General features: G+C 41.2%; 1 protein-coding gene across 2 annotated transcripts in view; it reads left to right on the top strand.

Annotated features, from left to right (window-relative positions):
* The window catches only part of LOC141057944 (acyl-CoA dehydrogenase family member 11-like), a 221252-nt gene that overhangs the window by 91558 nt on the left and 111527 nt on the right, over positions 1–18167 (top strand). For both annotated transcript variants that reach the window (XM_073554061.1, XM_073554062.1), the window contains exons 4-7: positions 9290–9389; positions 11537–11654; positions 11731–11873; positions 12083–12232. In XM_073554061.1, the coding sequence (XP_073410162.1) occupies positions 9290–9389; positions 11537–11654; positions 11731–11873; positions 12083–12232 (511 nt within the window). The remainder of the gene's footprint in view (positions 1–9289; positions 9390–11536; positions 11655–11730; positions 11874–12082; positions 12233–18167) is intronic.

Genomic DNA, 18167 nt, shown 5'->3' on the forward strand with positions numbered 1-18167 from the left:
CTAGTCCACGGGGCCCAGGTCGACACATAAGATTTGTGATTAAAGATCTCCCAGCTAGACAGCTCCTCCAGACGAGAAATCTGATTTATCTTAACATGCCACTCCTCCAATGTGGGGGGGGCAACATCTTTCCAATGTACAGCTATCAGCTGTTTTGCGGCACTTAGCATCAGTGGGAGTAGACCATGCTTTTTTGGTAAGAAATCCTTTGACGGGCACGAAAGAAGAACTTCCGTAGCCCTGAGATTAGTCTTTATTAGTTGCAATTTCTTGAGAACTAGCTCAACACCGTCCCAAAAATGTCTCAGTTTGGGACAATCCCAGAATATGTGTGTGTGATGTCCTCCAGAGTTGAGGCATCTCCAACAAGCATCATTATCAGCAAGACCCATCTGAAAGAGCTTCGCGGGAGTCCAATGCCACCTGGTCAATATTTTATAAGAATTTTCCTGCAAAAGAACACACCTAGAGAATCCCCGTGCACTAGACCGCATTCTAGATACTTGTTTCTCTGTGAACGTAGTGTTAAGTTCCATTTCCCAGGAGTAAATAAATGAGGGCTTAAAGTGTACTCCCGGAGAGATCAGATGTGAGTAAATACGAGACAAGATTTTTAGCCGTGGAAGCGGAAGTTTGATCATAATATCTAACCAGGACCAATTTGATTTGGTCGGGAATTTCTTCTTAAATTGCAGAAGCGTACGTCGAATGTGCTGGCTCTGAAGAAAATTAGTTGGTTGAATCATTGCATTTGGTGGCCAAACTCCTCCCTGTAATATTTTATTACCGTAAAAGCTATTCAATGTATCTCTAGGGAGGGTAGACCATAGATTATAAGGATCTTTAAAATCAAAATCTAATAGATACGGTATTGAGCCAATCGGCGTTAACGTCGAGGGAAAAGTGTCCTCCGGTAGTTCCCCCAACATCAATCTTTTGATACGTAATGTAGTAGAAGTTATCTTGTCTAGTCTAAGAGCGACCGGTGGTTTAGCCCTAGTCCAGAGATAAGGTAAACCCCTCGGGCCCAGTAAAGCCAGGTCGACACAAGTTCCCTCCCCACCCTCAGCGCAAGACACCACCTTTAACAATCTGCTAAGGTGGATTGCTTTATAATATAAAAGGGGGTCTGGAACTCCCAATCCATCAGAGGAGACTGGATAAGTAAGAAGCCTATAAGGCAACCTAGCCGGTTTAGATTTCCAGATAAATTTTCCTATTAGTGACTTTAATGACCCGAAAAAGGTCAGGGGTATCTGAATCGGTACCATATTCATGGCGTACAAAATGATAGGCATGATATATGCCTTAAACACGTTGATGCGACCCAACCAGGATAAAGTGGGTAGGTTATATTTATGCATCAGGTTGGTAACTTTTTTCAGTAAGGGGATGAAATTACTTTGAAATAGGTTAGTGGGGTCCCTAGTTATGAATATTCCTAAATATTTAATAGAGCTATTAGCCCAAGAGAAGGGAGTCTGTGTACGAATAATGGAAAGTTGAGAATGAGGAAGAGTGATATTTAACGCTTCAGATTTGGCTAGATTAATTTTAAAATTGGAAAGGGAGGCAAACTGTCGAAAAATTTGGAGGATGATCGGGAATGCCTGAGACGGGTTGGATATGAGGAAAAGCAAATCGTCTGCGAAAGCTAGCGTTTTAAGTGTCCCCGGACCCACCGACAACCCCTCTATGCGTTGTTCTTGTCTGATGCTTTGTATCAAAGTTTCTATAACTAAAATGAACAAGGATGGGGACAGAGGGCATCCCTGCCTAGTCCCGTTGTGAATCTCCAAACTGTTTGATAGGGTGCCATTTATCCTGACCCTGGCCGTCGGTTGAGAGTAGAGAGAGAGGACTGCTGTTATATATTGAGGAGGGAAGCCAAATTTAATCAACACCTGCTCCATGAATCTCCAGCACACTCTGTCAAAAGCCTTCTCGGCATCCGTTGACAAGAGTACCAAGGGGACCTGCCGGGTCTTGGCAAACATTATAGACTGTATGGCCCTAGTGGAGTTATCTTTCCCTTCCCTACCCCTCGCAAAGCCAGCCTGGTCCGCATGAATTAATTTGGGTTAAAAGTTGCTTATTCTGCCCGCTAGTATTTTAGCCCACAGTTTTATGTCCGCATTAAGCAATGAGATTGGTCTGTAGCTGGTGCACAAGTTGGGATCCTTACCCTCCTTCGGGAGAACCGTAATATATGCCTCCAGTGATTGCTTAGGGGGAAGCTGGCCCTTCAAATAGGAATTAAACAAGGTCACCAAATGGGGTAAGAATGATTTTATGAACTTTTTATAATATATAATGGGGAGACCATCCGGGCCTGGGGCCTTTCCATTTGGAATGGTGGAGAGAGTATCCAAAATTTCTTTAGGGGTAACCGGAGCAGTTAAAGTTTGGCCTTCCGGGGTTATTTTAGGTAGATTTAGTGGAATCAGGAACTCTTTTTTATTTTTTCTATAGCTGTTATTGGGTCTTGCATGCTATCTGGTATGCTTAGATTATATAAGCTGTCATAAAAGGATCTAAACTCCTCGGCAATATCAGCGGTCTCGAAAATTGAAGAGCCATCCAGAGTTTTGAGTTGCCTAATAAACGTCCTGTCCTGCTGCTTTTTAAGCAATGAAGACATAAGCTTACTACTTTTATTACCGTGGAGATAGAACCTCTGTTTGCATCTCATATAGGTTTTGGCCGATTGGATATTTAAAAGATTTTTTAGCGAATTCCTTAGGTCCGTCAGTTCAGTTTGTATCTTATTTACTTGAGATCTCTTATGCAATCTTTCCAAGGAATTAATTTGGCGCAAAATAGACACAACCTGTTTTGTCCTTTCTTTTTGAGATGGGAACTCAAAGCTATAAATTCTCCCTTCATTACCGCTTTATGTGATTCCCACACCACAGGTATGGGTGGGCCAGAGTGTAAATTTGTCTGAAAAAAAGAATTCGAGAGTGCCAGTCAGTTTCGTAATGTGGGAATCTGAATCTAATAATGTCTCATTTAGCGACCATGACCTGGCTGGTCGCGGAAGAGTTTCTATGCCTATGTCAAGAAAAATAGGAGCATGGTCCGATAGAGAGATAGTGTCTATAGTCGCATTTTTGACTAATGAGAGGTTAGTTGTTTGTGTCAATATATAATCAATTCTATGATAGCTACCACACGGATGGGAATAACAAGTGTAGTCTCTGCCCGAAGGAAAGAGTGTCCTCCAGGGGTCTATCAAGTGTAATTCTTGGAAAGAAAGGTGTAATTTTCTCAGTGCCCTTTGAGAAAGGGTCGACTTGCCCGTGGAAGTATCCAGGGATGGATTAAGTGATACGTTAAAATCTCCCCCCATCAGCAATAAACCCTCAGTAAATAGTTTTAAGGTATTCATTGTTTTGCACAGCCATCCAATCTGATTCCTGTTTGGGGCGTATAAGTTACATAGGGTAACTTTAGTATTGGCAATAAGGCCCTTTAGTATAATATACCTTCCTTCGGAATCTGAAAGGCAATCATGCAAGACAAAAGGAACATTCTTTTTAATAGCAATACTCACTCCTCTAGACGCCGACCCACCCGTACTATGATACCAGGTCGGGTAACGAGATCTAGACATATCCGGTACTCTCCCCGCTTTAAAATGTGTCTCCTGTAGGAAGACCACACTAGCCTTTTTTGCATGCAGAAGGTTCAATACCTGACTTCTCTTACACGGGGAGCGTAAACCTTTTACATTATATGAACACTACTATAGTGGCAAAATTTTCCTTATCACCCATAGTAAAATAGATGTAGCAAAAGAAAAGATAAATGATAAAGTGCCCTATGCCGACGGGCTACAAAAAATACAAAATACAAGGTAAAATAACAGTAACCGATAGATAACAATAACCAACTACCTGCCTGCGGCAGGAGTAGGGGGTCAAACATACCCCCCATGACAGAGCAGGGAATTACATCCTCAACACACGAGTAGTACATGTTAGCTTATAAGGCAGTTAAATGAAAGCAGCAACACCTAGGCAGGTGCCAATCAAGGCAAACCAAAGTGATCTAAAACATTGCAAAGTTAAATAGAAATTTCCGGGTCCATATGCAAGAAAATACGACTAGACCGAATACAACAGAATTCAGGGGGGCATCTCTTTTCTTGCCCCAGATTTCCCTCGTTTAGGGGGCATGCGTCTCTTCACTGAGGCCCAATCCCCCTGACCTCCTGTATAAGCATTGATAGGAGGAGGCGTGCGAAGATCCATATCCAAAGGTAACCATGAAGGAATATCAATAGGAACAATGTCAAAAGTGTCCCATATTTTGTTTAAATCTTCGGGACTCCTCACTGTTATTTGTTTGCCATCCCCATTTACCGATATTCCAAACGGAAACAGCCATTTATAGAGAATTTTACGCGAGCGTAGTATTTCCAATAAGGGTCTCAGGATTCTTCTCTTTGCAAGAGTCGACGGCGCAATGTCCTGGTAAAGTTGGATAGCAGATCCTTCGTAGGTGAGATTTTTAATGTCCCTTGAGGCAGACAAAATAACATTGGTGTCCACATAGCTCAACAAGCCACAGATCACATCCCTCGGGGGTTCAGAAGGCTTGGGCTTGGGTCTGAGCGATCTATGGACCCTCTCTATTACAATTTGGTCGCATTTTTCTTGCGGGATTAGGAGGGCAAAGATTTCTTTCGTGGATTTTTCCAGTATTTCTGCAGAGACACTTTCAGGCAATCCTTTAATCCTTATATTTTTTCTGCGACTCCTATTCTCTTGATCTTCTAAGGCCAGAAGAGAGTTATTAAGCTGTGTTCTGTGGTAGTCCAAATGATCCCTCATGGCATTAGAGTGGCTAATGAGAGAGGACTGAGATGATTCAAGGGACTCCACTCTATTACCAATGTGTGACAAATCTGCTCTCATACCAGATATCTCTGTAACCAAAGGCTTTAATGCTTGGGCCAGAAGTTTTTTGAATACTGATCTAGAGAACTTCCCAGAGTCTGAGTGGGTAATATCGCTGCCTGAGACATCATCACTTGAGTCCGAGTCCTCGACCTGTTCCTCCACCTCAGCATTTGCATGCAGCTTTTTTGGTGTGGGCCTAGCCGACCCAGGTTTATTTTTCAGAAATTTCTCCATTTCGCTTTGCCTGCCCTGATGTACACTAGTAGTCAGTGGTTTTGCACGCTCTTTATTAGATTTAACCATAATGCTGAATTAAAGCGTGCATTTGAATCACTCCTCGTGCATTCAGGGAAAGTCTACTTATGCATATTCATAGATGAAGATAACCTCATGCGTCTTAAAAGGTGGAGCGCTGACATGAGTGAATAAGGCCCTGATATTGTGCACTATATATAAAGTTTCACACTGCTGTGGTATGGAATTAGGCCGGTCTTAGCGTCTCTGGAAAGGGGGAGCAGTACCCCCAAACCCCCAGTCACTGTATGCAGCAGGAGCGACCGTCTCAAAATCCCTGGGCGATTCACCAGGAGCACCCAGCACTGCGGCCACCCTCTGTTCACCAGCCAGGCACTTGCGACCAGCTCACCTCCCTCTCCTCCGGTAAGCAGACCTCCTTCCTTTCTTTAATAGTCAGCGGTCTCTCCTCCAGCATAGGCCGTGGCCCACCACCACCTCCAACGGCTCTCCGCAGACTGCTGACCTGCCCAGCTCAGGAAGAAGCAGCAAAGATGGCGCCTGACCGCCTCTGGCGCCAAGGCTCGTTCCCCGCGACCGCTCTCCTCTCAGAGAGCCACGGTTCCCTCCACGCCGTCCTCCACCACTCTCTCCTAGCCTAACTCTCTCCGGGGGGCACGCAGACACCCTCGTTGGGGTCCGAAGAGGGCTCACTTTGTGGCTGGCAGCGGGAGCAACAGCAAAACACGTCCTCCCCACAAGCGATCCAGACCATGCCCCCTCCGCGTTGTTAATTTCTGAAAAGCCTTTAGGGTTAATAAACTACCTGACAGCAGTTTTGAATGTGTTGAGGGATGCTGTTTTTAAAATAGTATTACTTTTGGGGGTTCAGTATATACAGTAGGTCCCACACCCCTTCACAACCTTGGGTTTTTGCGTTACCGTTTTTTTTGCTCCTCTTCTTCCCAGAGCCATAACTTATTTTTCTGCCATGTGAGGGCTTGTTTTTTGCAGGACAAGTTGTTTTTTGAATGGCTTAATTGGTTTTACCATATTGTGCACTCCAAGGGAAAAAAATTTAAGTTGCGGTGAAATTGCAAAAAAAAAAAGTGCAATACCACAATAGTTGTGTTTTTTTTTACCATGTTCACTAAATGCTAAAACTGACCTGTCATTATGATTCCCCTGGTTATTACAAATTTGCAGATATCAAACATGCATATGTTTTGGGTTTTTTTTTTTTGCTGAGTGATTACAGACTTATCGATTTGGACCAGACAGCCTCTTAAAGGGCTTGATGCGACATTGCAAAATTGCTTGTCAAAAATATTCATGATGGCTGGGTAAAAAAAAATAGAAGCCACCTTAGTGCTTTTATATCCCTGAATCCGAGTGGTACTGGAGGTTGACTTTTCCTAGCCTGTTATGATGGGAATACGTCTTTGCAAGGTTTACATTTTTTTTTTGTTTCTTTTGAAATTTGAAGATTTCATTTAATGTGGGATAATGTACTCCTTGCAGTAAATGATATGATTTTTAAAAGTAACCATGGAGTTCTGTGGCCATATGCAATCAGAAGGTCACTGATCCAGTTCAATAAGATGAAGCGGAATTGTGGCTTTTGTATTATTATTATTATTATTATTATTATTATTATTATTATTATTATTATTATTATTATTATTCCCAATAGGGTTATATTGTTACTTATAATGCATAAGGCTCATAATCAGTCTTGATCATTACAATCGATTAGTTATGAACCTCTATTAGTTGGATAGAATCACATTTGATTTTCAGGCCCTGGATGAAACAAGAATGATGTACTTACAACAGGCAGAGAGCTACAAAAAATGGTGACAAATTAAAACTCAACATTTATTGCAAAATTGCTAACCAATTACTGGCTGACTGTCCAAGTACCGTATACGTACCCTAGATATGTGTGACAGTTACTCTATAATAGTGTGCTCTAAGGTCAAAGCTGATACACAATTGCTATGTTATTTTTCCTGTAACCCCTTTACGATGGGGCCAATTTCCGTTTTGTTTTTGCTTTTTTTTTTTTCCTCCCCTTCTTCTCGGAGCCATGTTTTACTATCTATGGAAATGTGAAATTCCTTTAAAAAATATGGCATCGATCGCTATCTGAAGCCACATCCCAGGACCAGCCCTGTTGCGAGTCATCAAGGGGAGGCGTGTGGGTGTAACTTAAGGGCTGATAAACGGTCAAGGCGAATTGTGATTTGGGTTCCTGCAGAAATATACAGTATATGTGTATGCATGATTCACGTTCACTGGACGTTTCCAATCGAAGTGCTCTCTTTCACTAGATGAGCAATCTGTTCATAGAATCATAGAATCATAGAATCGTAGAGTTGGAAGGGACCTCCTGGGCCATCTGGTCCAACCCCCTGCTCAAAGCAGGATTCGCTAAATCATCCCAGTCAGATGTCTGTCCAGCCTCTGTTTGAAGACTTCCATTGAAGGAGAACTCACCACTTCTCGTGGCAGCCTGTTCCACTCATTGATCACTCTAACTGTCAAAAAGTTTTTTCTAATATCTAATCTGTGTCTCCTCCCATTCAGTTTCATCCCATTGCTTCTAGTCTTTCCTTGTGCAAATGAGAATAAAGTTGATCCTTCTACAATGTGACAGCCCTTTAGATATTTGTAGACAGCAATTAAGTCTCCTCTCAGTCTTCTCTTTTGCAAACTAAACATTCCCAAATCCTGCAACCTTTCCTCATAAGACAGGGTTTGCAGACCGGTCACCATTCTGGTCGCTCTTTTCTGAACTTGCTCCAGTTTGTTGATGTCTTTTTTAAAATGTGGTGCCCAAAACTGGACACAATATTCCAGATGAGGTCTGACCAAAGAGGAGTAGAGGGAAATAATGACTTCACGTGATCTAGACTGTATGCTTCTGTTAATACATCCTAGAACTGCATTTGCCTTTTTTGCTGCTGCATCACACTGTTGACTCATATTCAGTCTGTGATCTATTAGTATACCCAAGTCTTTTTCACATGTGCTGTCACTTAGCCCTATTCCTCCCATTCTATATATGCTTTTTTCATTTTTATTGCCCAGATGTAGTACTTTGCATTTCTCCCTGTTAAAAACCATTCTGTTAGTTACTGCCCACTTCTCCAGTTTATTTAAATCTTTTTGAATCCTCTCTCTCTCTTCTCTAGTATTAGCTATCCCTCCTAGCTTTGTGTCATCAGCAAATTTAATCAGTTTACCCTCAATTCCTTCATCTAAATCGTTGATAAAGATGTTGAACAATACAGGGCCCAGGACAGAGCCCTGTGGTACCCCACTTGAGACATTCTTCCAACTGGATGTGCAGCCATTTTCTCCGTGACCAATGTAGTGAGTTTCTTTGGTTTAACCTTTTATTTTATGTAATTGTATATGCTATATTGTTTTGTCCCCTTTGTAAAATCTTTTGTATATTTTTTGTAAATACTGCCTATCGTTATGGATTAAATATAAAATGTAATAGTTCTATTCCTTTTATCCTGCTGTAAACCAAACTCATGAAAGCCATACGCTACCAGAAACCATGTGTCTGATCAGGCTGTAAAAACTATTGGTGGTGGCAGCAAGTAGTTCTTGGGTTATCGCTGAGTTAGCAGGGACCAAGCCATGGTAGTGGTAACAGCCGCAGCCTTGTCCATTAATCGACTACCAATCGTGTAATTGTCGATAGGCTGCAGCAGAGTGCTGTTTGTGACAAAAAAAAGTTAACAGCGGGGTGGTTCAGAGTGACTCCCCTGGCTGGGATCTCTGACAATTGGTGCAGTGGTGGAGTCTGCATGAGCTCTCTGGTGTCATCCTTTACAAATACCATTCCTTTTACCACATAGTGTACTGGAACACGGGAAAAAAATTCAAGTAAGGATAAATTGTGAAAAAAAATAAAAAATAAAAAAACTGAATTCTAAAAAAAATTTTTCTGGAAATTTGTTTTACGGTGTACATTTTGTTGTAAAAATTACTTTGCAGTGTGATTCTTGTGCCAAACATGTACGGTAAAGGGGCTAAGTTATCAATTTATTAAAAGGTCATTACTGTGCTCCAAACTCGAATTTATTGGGTATATAAATGTATTACTATTACTTCTGTTATCAATTCTGCAGCCGCCTGATCCAGATTGTAAAGCTCTATCTCTATTCACCATCCTCTGGCTGCTTCCACTGTCCTCTTGCTATGACCGATGGTGCAGCAAAGGTCATAGAGGTAAGATGATGTTTGTCTGTAGTAGTGGAGAGAGTATACTGTATTCTGGGATCTAGGGCTTGTTTTAGACAAAGTGATGCCCTGGGCAAAAGTTTAAAGTGGGTCCCCAAATGCTAACATATTGCACCATCATACAGAAACATTTTGGTTCTGTTTACATGCGCGGAGTTTGGGCTGTTAAAGTGTGATCAACAATATTGAAGTTGTTCAATTCTTGTTTCCCTGCCTCTTTACACCGGCTGAGGAAGAATGATGGGCACTGAACGATCACAAGCAGATCAATCTGTCCCCATACAGTATCATGTTATCAGCAGCAGATCTGCAGTTTTCAACAGGTGATGTGCTGCTGAGAACAATGATTTCTGTTTCGGCATAAAAAATATCCAATCACTCAATGAATAAGCAGCATTTTGCTTTTTTTAGTATAATGCATCCCATTGTCCTCCATATAGTACAATGCACACCCCGTAGTCCTCAATATAGTATTATGTGCCCCGTAGTCCTCCATATAGTATAATACACTCCCCATAGACCTCCATATAGTATAATACAGTCCCCATAGTCCTCTATATAGTAAAATGCACACCCCATAGTCCTACATATAGTATAATGCACCCAATAATCTTCCATAAAATATTATGCACCCCATAGTCCTCCATACAGTATAATACTCCCCATAGTCCTCAATGCAGTATAATTTATCCCACACTTTTCCATATTGTATAATGCACCCCTCCATAGTTCTCCATAAAGTAAAATGCAATCCCCATAGTATAATGGATTCCCCATAGTCATTCATACAGTATAATGCATTCCCCATAGTTCTCCATACAGTATAATAAAGCCCCCATATATAGCCACTGTATTGTACTGTCTATTGATGCCTTCAGAAAACGTTAACTGCGAATCTGCTATCATGGTCTGACTCAGTTTTTAATTCTCATAGCTTTATTTTTCTGAGCTCCTCCCAGCTTATTTTTGAGCACATCAAATTTATATGTACAGGGAAATAAAGACCCTGTAAAGTGCAAAACAGTGCAATATTTTTATTGAAACCCAGTTGCAAAAAGTGATTATCATCCAATTTATTCCAATATTAAGTGGCCTGAGTTTTAACTTAATATTGGAAAAACTTGCATGATTTTATGCTCAAGGTCTGGAACATTTTTCACTTTCCATCTTGCTAGAAGTCAAAGTACAGGAAAACAAAAGCCTTAGTATTCTCCATTAAACCATCCAAGCTCATTTACTAAACCACTAGACAACTCAGGATGTTATTTTTGAACAGGTAAATGACAAGGGATATTATTTTTTAGTGTAATCTGCCATCACATTTGACCTACCTAAACTATTAATATGGGCATATAGAATGCTGAAAAAAGTCCTCTCTGTATGCCTCATATCAGATGCCTTGTTGATAAATCATCCTTTATCACTTTATATAAATGACCTTTGAGGCTCTGGGGAGGATGGTGCCTGGAAGATAACTCTGCCCCCAGAGCTTGCTTTACATGAAGGGGAGTAACCAGTGTGACTTATAATGACCGCTCTCTGATCTCCTGATCGCACTTCAGAACTCTGTGGGTTTATAACTGACACATCTGCAGGTTCCTCTCAGCTTCCATCTCACAGGCAGACAGGGCTGCAATATTGTGGCTGTACAGCAGAGCTGAGAGAGAAGCAAAAAATGTGTTGTAAGAAGAGAAATCTAATTTCTCCTGTTCTGTGTTAGTGTCAGTGTTCCAGAGTTATCGTCAAGGCAGCATCCTCCCATAGCCCGGAACAGCTCATTTACTTAAAGTATTAAAAGATGATTTATCAACAACAACACATCTGATATGAGACACACAGGGATGACTTTTTAGCATTCTACAACCTGTATGCCCAAATTAATAGTTTAGATAGGTCAAATGTGGTGACCGGTTCCCTTTAGACTTGACGAGGCATGACCACTAGAAAATCAAGAATGGCCAAGGAGCAAAGGAAAGGACGCTAAACAAAACCATTGACTTTAGGTATTAACAATAGTGAAAGTTTCTGTAAAACTACAACTAAGAATATAAACAATGATAAAGTTCAGTATGTACATTTCTTATCTGTTATTGTTAATAAAATATAATTTAAATTCCTGAACTTTCCCTTGACAGTCACTGGGTATGCCTGAGGCACTGCAGGATGCATTCAGACACCTTACCTCCAGAGATCCTAAAAGATTTTGGACGTCTGGCCAGTGGATGACAGAACGCAGAGGAGGATCAGATGTTGGTGAGTGATGAAATCCATCAGTGTGAAACATGTACAGCCAGAATAAACCAGTATGTTTTTTATTTTCTGTTTTCAGCACATGGCACAGAAACAGTGGCTCATGCCCAGGCGGATGGCACTTACAAGCTTTATGGGTACAAATGGTTTACATCAGCCACGGACTCTGACATGACTTTGACTCTAGGCAGAGTGATAGATGCACAAGGACACGTTATGTCGGTAAATCCCATTTAAGCCCTTATTTGGGGTGAAGCAGATTCATTTTTTTATCTGCAATTTTTATAATCTTAACAGAACAATATGTTTGCTGTAATTATGAAAAATGGAACAAAACGTCAAAGAAAAAGTTTCATGTTAATATACACAAAATTAATATACTTAAAATAAATTAAATGTAATAGACTTAACAGACTGTTTACATTTTGCAGGGCACAAAAGGACTATCACTTTTTTACTTAGAGGTCAGGGATGCAGAAGGAGAATTAAATGGAATTGAGATTCAGCGGCTTAAAGAAAAGTTGGGTACCAGGCAGCTGCCAACCGCAGAATTGCTCCTTGATGGGGTAAAGGCTCTGCGGGTAAGTATTTTCTGATCATTGTTTTGTAATATGGGAAATTCTTAAAGGGAACCTGTCAGCAGGGTTATGCATAGTTACCTACAGACAGTGTCAGGTCGGCACCGTTATACTGAATAAAATGATACCTTAGTTGATGAAATCCGTCTTGTGACTGTTCCTTAATTTTCTTTTCAGTTTTGTGTTAATGATATGCTCGTGTCCTAAGGAGGGGCAGGGGTATGTGGTGCTCTGATTAGGTATTCATACTGAAAACTGCTGACAGGTCACTGATGCCACAGTGACCTGCCTCATAGTTTGCATAATGAATACCTTCACATCTCTATATATAAAAAAATGTGTGTGTATCACCAACCAATCACGAAGCATCTTTCATTTCACCAGAGTGGTTCAAAAGAAGCTGAGCTGTGATTGGTTGCTATGACCAACAGTTCTCCCACTTGACAACACCTCAGCAGACACTGACATGGTGGGAGAAATCTAGCATCCCTGGGAACATAAGCTCCCAGCCACTGTCTGCCCCCCTGAAAGGAGCAGAGAGCACATGACAGAAATGAATCCCTACTCCCTGCCCATATCTCCATCACACATCCTCCATCCCATAGGCACATCTTCCCTCTTAAAGGGATCATTGGTATGGAAGTCAGAGCAAATCCATCCAGTGCTTTGGTTTTGACCCCAGGCCTCTCTTAAAAGGGATCCCCGGTATGGAAGTCAGGGCAATTGCCTTCAAATGCTCTGGGACTGACCCCAGGCTCTCTTAAAGGGATCTCCTGTATGGAAGTTAGGGCAAATCCCTCGGTGCTCTGATTCTGACCCCAGGGTTCTATTAAAGGGATCATTGGTATGCAAGTCAGGGCAAATCCACTCAGCGCTTTGGTTCTGATCCCAGGCTCTCTTAAAGGGATCCCCGGTATGGAAGTTAGGGCAAATCCACTCAGCGCTCTGGCTCTGACCCAAGTCCCCTCTTAAAGGGATCCTCGGTATGGAAGTGAGGGAAAATCCACTCTACGCTTTGGTACTGACCCCAGGCTTCTATTAAAGGGATCATTGGTATGGAAGTCAGGGCAAATCCACTCAGCGCTCTGGTTCTGATGCCAGGCCTCTCTTAAAGGGATCCCCAGTGTGGAAGTTAGGACCGTTCCACTCAGCGCTCTGGTTCTGACTCCAGGCTGATGGGATGATGTGGGATATTAGTGGTAGTTGTCCGGTGGCTCTGGCTGATGGGATGATGTGGGATATTAGGAGTAGTAGTTGTGGAGGAAAGACCAGTTCCTCCCACGTCACCAATCTGACGTAACTACACAGGCACAGCTCTCCGGCGCCCCCTTTGTCTGTCAGGTCAGTAAAGGAACTGCACCTAGAGCATATGGCCGCCGGGGAGGATGTCCTGTTACCCGCTGGGTATTCTAAGATTCGTAATCAAAGTAAAAGCATCAGCCCAAGATTAATTTTATGGTATAATTGCCTTAAGGGCGCACTAGATAATTACAGAAATATATAGTAAACTATACAATGGAATTGCAGTGGATTTGCAGTCAGAGTAAAATATAACAATAAGGGTACAAGACTTAGAGATATTAAGCTGGAGGTCAATTTACCAGATTGTAGGTTGCATGTGGGTGCCAGGAGCTCTGCAGCCCACAGGTACAAGAATCTTAGTTGCCGGACAGACCCCAAAGCGCGGGCTGCTGCTCCCCTTGGCAGATCTGTCCCCAGTTCCTTCTTAGATCATCATCGTCTGGTTCTTCTATGTCGTGGAGCGTTCCTACGTTGGTCCTAGACGCCTCGACACAACCAGAGAGCTAAATAAGCCTAAACCATGAAAAGAGGAAAACTAACTGCCCCAGAGCAGACCCCAAAGGAAAGACAGCCCCCCACATGTATTGACGGTGAAACAAGATGAAAACACATACAAAGGCAGGAAAATAGGCTGAGCAAACGATGGGGCCAAACTAACTAGAAAGGAAAGGCACTGTCTGCAATCTGCCAAAAACCCTACCAAAAATAATGTCCAACACATCTGATAGCAAAATTAACCCTGAAGTCACTAGACTTCTCCATCTATATCAGCACTCTGAAATATTCTGAGACAGCGCAAAAAGAGGCCAATCTAATAAGGGACAAAAAAAAAGCAAATTGGCAAATACAGATAAATAAGAGTGGAAATTCAGCACAGCCCAGCCAGGCTGGCTGAGCCCACAAAAAACTGAATTGACCAACAAGAGCAAGTGTGAACATTAGCAAAAACAAACTTAACTTGCGAAGACTGGAACAGAGCTGAGTCCAAGACCTGAGAAGCAGACTGAATCACCAGCACCAGGATAGGGCGTCAGCTGTCTTATATCCAGTCTGATACTCCAGAGATCCAATCGTTATCCTCCTCACCAGGTGGCAGATCACTACCAATTAAACCAACCTCACTACCTCCTGTCACCACCAGAGGGAGAACGGAAGGAGAACTCTCAACTGGTGTAGCAGAAAATAAGCTCATAACACCAGTGGCTCTGGCTGACAGGATGATGTGGGATATTAGTGGTAGTTGTCCGGTGGCTCTGGCTGATGGGATGATGTGGGATATTATGGGTAGTAGTCCGGTAGCTCTGGCTGACGGGATGATGTGGGATATTATAGTGAATGTGACTATGTGGAATGGGCGGGGCTCTGCACTCAGAGATATATATATATATATATATAGATAGATAGATAGATAGATAGATATATATAGATATATATATATATATATAGATATATATATATATATAGATATATATATATATATATTCAAGAAAAAAGGGCAGCACTACCAAAATAATATGGTAGGTGCAAAACCTATTCAGCAGTGTCCAAACAGCCAAATTAACAAAAGGAAAAAAATAGGTAGCAAGCCTCAGGCAAGCTTGATAAAGATGGGTCACCGTTGAAACGTTGCCACCTGAGGATTAGTAAAGTATCCACTGTTTTCACATTTAATTTGAGTGCTGCCTATTTTTTTTCCTTTTTTTTTTTTTTTTTTTTTTATATATATATATAGATAGATAGATAGAATCATTATAATTTGTTATTATAACTAACCGTAGTTAGTTACTATGCCCGGGCAGCGCCGGGCTCTTCAGCTAGTACTGAATAAAAAAAACGCTTAACACAAAACTGAATATAGAGATTAAGAAACAGCCACAAGACGGATTTCATCAACCAAGGTATCATTTTATTCAGTATAACTGCGCCGACCTGACTGTGTGTAAGTTACTATGCATTACCCTGCTGACAGGTTCCCTTTAACCATGTAAGAAACATATTCTACCCAAAAATAATTACTTTAATGATGATTACTTAAAGATAAATTTACTTTTTAGTCCTTAAATTAGAAGATGTAATTTGTGTCTGAACACTTAGTGATAGTTTTACTTCAAAATGTTTTTCCAAGCCATTTTGACCAAATGGTAGATTACTGCTAAATCTAATGGAACCCAAAAGTCTATCAAGGGTATGTGTTGAAATACCTAAAGCTATGGCCATTTTAAAAGGCAAAATTTAAATGTGTTTATTTGATGTCACTTTTCAGTATCAACTTATAACAGATTGATACATGAGGGTCTGGAACAGATCAGGAACAACTGTATTTGTCTCTTCTTAAAGATGCACACATGCTTTTCTTTCAGGCAGATCCTTTTTAAAGATCTTGTCCAGAAGTCGCCTGGCTATAAGCAGTTTCATCTTTGCAGAGTGATGAAAATTACATGTTTTGCCAAGAAACTAAACAGACCAAGTAATAGGACAGAGGGTGTAACAATTCTGTTAATCATTTTGTAATAACAGCCACAAATACAGCCATGCAAACAGTTTCCAAAAGTGCACATTTAACACATACTGTAATATTTCTCATAGAATTCAAAGGTATAAACTTTGAGTGTCCCTTCAACTTCTTGTTTTCATAAATTCGTTAAAGGGAATCTGTCCGCAGGTTTTTGCTATCCCATCTCAGAGCAGTATGGTATAGGAAGAGAGACCCTGAATCCAACGATGTATCACTTATTTTACTGGGTACAGACGTTCTGACAGAGCTTTTATATTTAGCAATGCAGCAGAGCTGAGAAAGCTTCCCCCGCTCACACCGAGGCTCTGTATGTACATTGTCTATAGACGGTGAGGTGCTTATCAAAGGACGGGTTGGAGTCGGGTGATTGACCACGTGTCTGATAGTCACAGCAATGTTAACCACCAGGTAATTAATTCTTCAGTCTAAGCAAACAACACCACAAAGTCGGACATGTGATACATTATTAAGTTCAGCTTCTCCCTGCCTGCTGACAGTGACTGGCAAGCCTCTGCTTATGTGCTCACGTAGTTGCTTATGTGTTGCCTTTACTGTCAGTGGGCAATGAGAAGGCTGCCGGGGACCCACAAGTATGACTATTCAATAACATGGCTCGGTCCCCGGCGGCTATTAAAAGTATGTTTTTCTCTTTAAACAACTACAAAGAAACAAACAAACATGGATGTGATCGTACAGCCAGTGGCTGATACATGCTACCCATGGTTTGGGGAGCATGTATCAGCTGCCAGGTTCCCTTTAATGGAAAACCATAAACATGGTTACATAGATTGAAAAAAGACTTGTGCCCATCAAGTTCAACATTTCTTCACAAATTATACATTCTTTGTCACTAAATTATCTGTATCCCATAAAACTGTTATGTTTGGCCATTAAAGTAAAGCTTCCATTTTAATTCCTCTCCTGGTGTTGATCATCGCCATGAAATTAGTTTCATTGATAAAGGAAGTTGTAACTGATAGGCAACCCACCTGTTCTGCTGGCAGTCCAAGAAATCTCCTGGACTAACCGATAGGATTGGCAAGTGTGGCTTCCTTACAGTATAAATGATACACACAAAAAACCCTCATATGTATTCTTTTGAACCAAAATCGCTACAGAAAAAAAATCTAGATGCTCTCGATCAGATTACAAATCACATCATGCTGTGAAAAAGAGATGGTGCTTGCGAAATAATAGAAGCTGCTTTTCGGTGGAATTTCTCCATAAAATTTTAGTATACGGTGTTAAAACCATGGTGAGCAAAAGAGCTGATCCTTTTTTCACTTACTAAACAATTAAGTTGAAAAGGTGACTGTAGTCAGATGACTAACATGTAATAATAATAATAATAATAATTTTTATTTATATAGCGCCAACATATTCCGCAGCACTTTACAATTAAGCTTTCCAAAGTACAATAAGGCTAAGTGCACACGTAGCAGAAAATTTCTGCTGAAAAATCTGGCTCCCTTCCCAGAAACTACGCGTTTTTTAGGCGTTTTTTTCCGCGTGTTTTCAAAACGCATAGAACTAGCCAGAAACGCGGAAAAATCCACGAAATTAATGAGCATGCTGCGTTTTTTACCGCAATGCATTTTTTTTGCGGTAAAAAACGCATCAATATGCACAAAAAGTGCAAAATGCATAGAAATGAATGGGAAGCTTATTTTTAGCGGTTTTATTGGAAAAACCACTAAAAAAAGCTGTGTGTGAACACAGCCTTACAGTTAAAGGGAAATTGGTAGCGATTTCATGCTGCCTGAAAGCCCAGGGAGCATGGACTCTACACAAGCTCACTCCTTACAAAAGGTAAGGTTTCACTCTGAAGTACTGCACAGAAAGACCCTATCTTGAGAAGGAGCCAGGGAGAAGTGTTGACTGAGCGTCTTACTGTCTGTTCTGATCACCTAGGTCTGATTGATTGTCTCCACTAGTGTAAATATATATATAATATATTTACACATTGGGAAATTAAATGTCAGTGAAGCTGCGGGAGGTCCCCGGAAGACTCCTTTTTCTGTGTCTGGCTTATTTTAAGTTAGGTTTTCTCTGAAGCACTGTACAGTAAAAGTTAGCGTCTTATAATGAGGTAATATACTGTATATATTTCATACTGTATGT

The sequence above is a fragment of the Dendrobates tinctorius genome, unplaced genomic scaffold, assembly GCF_039654945.1.
Source record: "Dendrobates tinctorius isolate UK_male_01 unplaced genomic scaffold, ASM3965494v1 ptg000206l, whole genome shotgun sequence".
Taxonomy (NCBI): domain Eukaryota; kingdom Metazoa; phylum Chordata; class Amphibia; order Anura; family Dendrobatidae; genus Dendrobates; species Dendrobates tinctorius.